Below are 3,014 nucleotides of genomic sequence, written 5' to 3'. Positions count from 1 at the left end.
GGATTTTCGAACGTCCTTTAGTATAATTTAATATCTTGTACTTTGCGTTTTGTAACTTGTACTCTTGTCATTTTTAGACGTTTCTTATCAATAATTTGAACCACTTGGATTGTATCTTGTACATTTGAGCATTTTGGACGTTTGCATCTTCAAATCTTCATTTTTGCCTTTTATCTTCGCACTTATTTAATATAAACGATTACAACATAAAATAAGAAAATTACTACTAAATAATTTACATATTGGGAGGATATTGCTACAAAATATATGTTCATTTGGAGCACTATCAGGTCGTAACATCTGTTCAAAGTCAGCCTTTTGTTTTGATCTCTATTCTTGTTAAAAACTTACTTTATATTTTACGAATGATGATGATGATGATACTTAAGATTTAATTTATTTACTTTTAAACCTTTGCGGGCAATATACTGACTTAGTAACCTTTGACTTAGGTTGAGGACCTTTTGGATCGACTAACTTACTTGTTTTGACCGACATACTACATGCTTACATTTTCGTAACAATTTTACCGCACATTCACTGTGAGTTATAGCTCCCTTTTTACTTTACTATTTTTGGGACTGAGAATACATGCGATTTTTATGTTTTACATACTAGACACGAGTACTTAAACTTTATATATGTGTGGGTGACATAACGTCACAAAGATTCCTCTTTGCTCGGTAACGTTTAACTATTGGTTTATGAACCGGTAGACGCGAATCTTAGATATGGATCCATAGGGTTTGACATCCCCACTCTGGCTAGTCGCGCTAGCATTCAGCGGGTGTTTAATACTTCATAGACTTACGCACTCGCCAAGTGTACTTTTAGGGGGTGATATATTATTTTTACGTAAGTTAGTTACCGAGTGCCCACGGATAATCATATACTTTATCATACGGATTTGAGATACTGTTTTGAATACTATATCTCGTGGTATACATTACATTGCTGATTACAAACAAACTATAGCTCACCAACATTCGTGTTGACTTTTTAAGCATGTATTTCTCAGGTGCTTAGACGTTGTTGCTTCCGCTGTTAGACTTGCTGTTATAGTCTTGGTGCTATAGACTTGCTGTTACAGACTCGCTGTGTTAGACTTCCGCTGCATTGTTTAGAGATGTCTCAATCATGGAACTTTTATTTTGCATTCACAACTTATGTTATTTACGAGCTATGGTTTTTAATGACCTTTGTGTCACGTACTTATGTTGATGCTCTCTATTCGTAGAAGCACGTTATCTTTTGTAAAACAATTGAAGTTATCTTTATCATGAATGCAAAACTGATTTTTAAACAGCATATAGTGTTTGACTTTGTAACGATCCTGTTGTTGATGATCCATACACGTTGATTTTGTACGGGGCGTCACACTCGTTAACTGCCCCCCATATTTCGTTCTCACTAAATCGACATTATAGCTCAAAAGATTCTGTCTCAGAGAGTTTAAAACAATCTGGAACCATGTAACCATTACTTCCTTCCACAAAAACATTCTGACCAGGAGGGCCACGTGCATTTGGCCCAACAGCATGCGGCCCACAATTAAAAATGGACCTGGAAGAATTCGTACTATTGAACTGGTTTTGGAAGTGTTTAAAAATTATTTCTTTAACTTCATTTGGCTCATCAATCCAAACACCATCAACATTAATCCCCCGAAAATTACATTTATTATATTTCCTATGAATCGACGCGTGAAAATATTTTGAATTCTCATCACCATCAATGGACCATTTGATTCTCGCCTTTTGTTTTAACATGCTTGTTTTAATCTTTTCTTTTTCGACCCACTTTCGTCTACATTCTAACCATGAAGCCCTAACCGAATCACTAAGAGATTGACATTCCGCTTTTAATTCCCAACTCAATGTTTCTTTTTTAAGTTCCTCAATTTCAAAATCAAGACCACCACATTTAGACTTACTCCAAGATCTTAAAGCCATTTTTACGTTTTTTAACCTATCTCTAAATATACAATCCTTTTTAGACCCCCGAATTGGTTGATTCCAAGCATCCCGAATTACATCCTCGACATCAAGAAAATTAAACCACTCATTAAAAACTTTGAAAGGTTTTGGCCCATAATCAAAAATTCTATCTCTAAGTACCAATGGGCAATGATCCGAAAGGTTGCGATCAATAATAGAAAGGTCTTCCCATAAGCCTAAAAAATTATTTGTGACAAGAAACATATCTAACTTGTTAAATTTAATACCATCATCACTTATTCTAGTAAACTTACGGCCACTAATAGGAATTTCAATTAAATTATTCCTCAAAATAAACTCCTTAAACCTATCAGCACGACCTTGACGAAATTGAGAATTCAAACGATATGAAGAAATCCTAAGTTCGTTGAAATCACCACACAAGAGCCACGCCGAACTAACACTATTGAGAAGAACATCTAATGATTCCCATAATAACTTTTTACCTCGATCATTGTGAGGACCATACACATTCACAATTATTGACTCTAGACCAGAATTTTTCCACTTCCCTCTTATTGCTAAAAAGAATTCACCACAAGTATAACTATCAAACTCAAACACACCTTTATCCCAAATCACCATTAAACCCTCGATTTCCCAATTGCATCTTTTTGTAAAAATCCAAAATTCGAATCCCCCCATAACAACTCTACCCAAGATTCTTTGACATTTTTACACTTAGTTTCTTGAAATACTGCAATATAAGGTCTTTCTTTACAACAAATACTACGAACCCACCCAAATTTCCCATTAACCGCGAAACCCCGAACATTTAATGATAGAATCTTCATTAAAGACCTAACAATAAATGACAGATAAGAATAAGAAAGAACTTATTGAGGGATTGAGGTTGACCACCTCAATCCAATTTGTTCCCTGAACTTCCTTAAATCATCACTATCAAATGATTTTGTAGGAGCATCATCAACAATCTTATCAACATACTCTTTTGATTTCTTACATTTATTTCTTTTAGTCCCACACATTTTGCAACTGATAGACTTGCTTTTACCT

General features: G+C 34.7%; 1 protein-coding gene across 1 annotated transcript; it reads right to left on the bottom strand.

Moving 5' to 3' along the window:
- Positions 1–1,421: 1,421 nt before the first annotated feature.
- LOC139863157 (uncharacterized) lies at positions 1,422–2,582 on the bottom strand. The gene has a single exon (XM_071851805.1). It carries the CDS (start codon positions 2,580–2,582, stop codon positions 1,422–1,424), a length of 1,161 nt encoding a protein of 386 aa, XP_071707906.1.
- Between the last annotated feature and the right edge of the window lie 432 nt (positions 2,583–3,014).

This window comes from Rutidosis leptorrhynchoides, chromosome 8 (genome assembly GCF_046630445.1).
Source record: "Rutidosis leptorrhynchoides isolate AG116_Rl617_1_P2 chromosome 8, CSIRO_AGI_Rlap_v1, whole genome shotgun sequence".
Lineage (NCBI taxonomy): Eukaryota > Viridiplantae > Streptophyta > Magnoliopsida > Asterales > Asteraceae > Rutidosis > Rutidosis leptorrhynchoides.
This window is presented reverse-complemented; position numbering and strand designations above follow the sequence as displayed.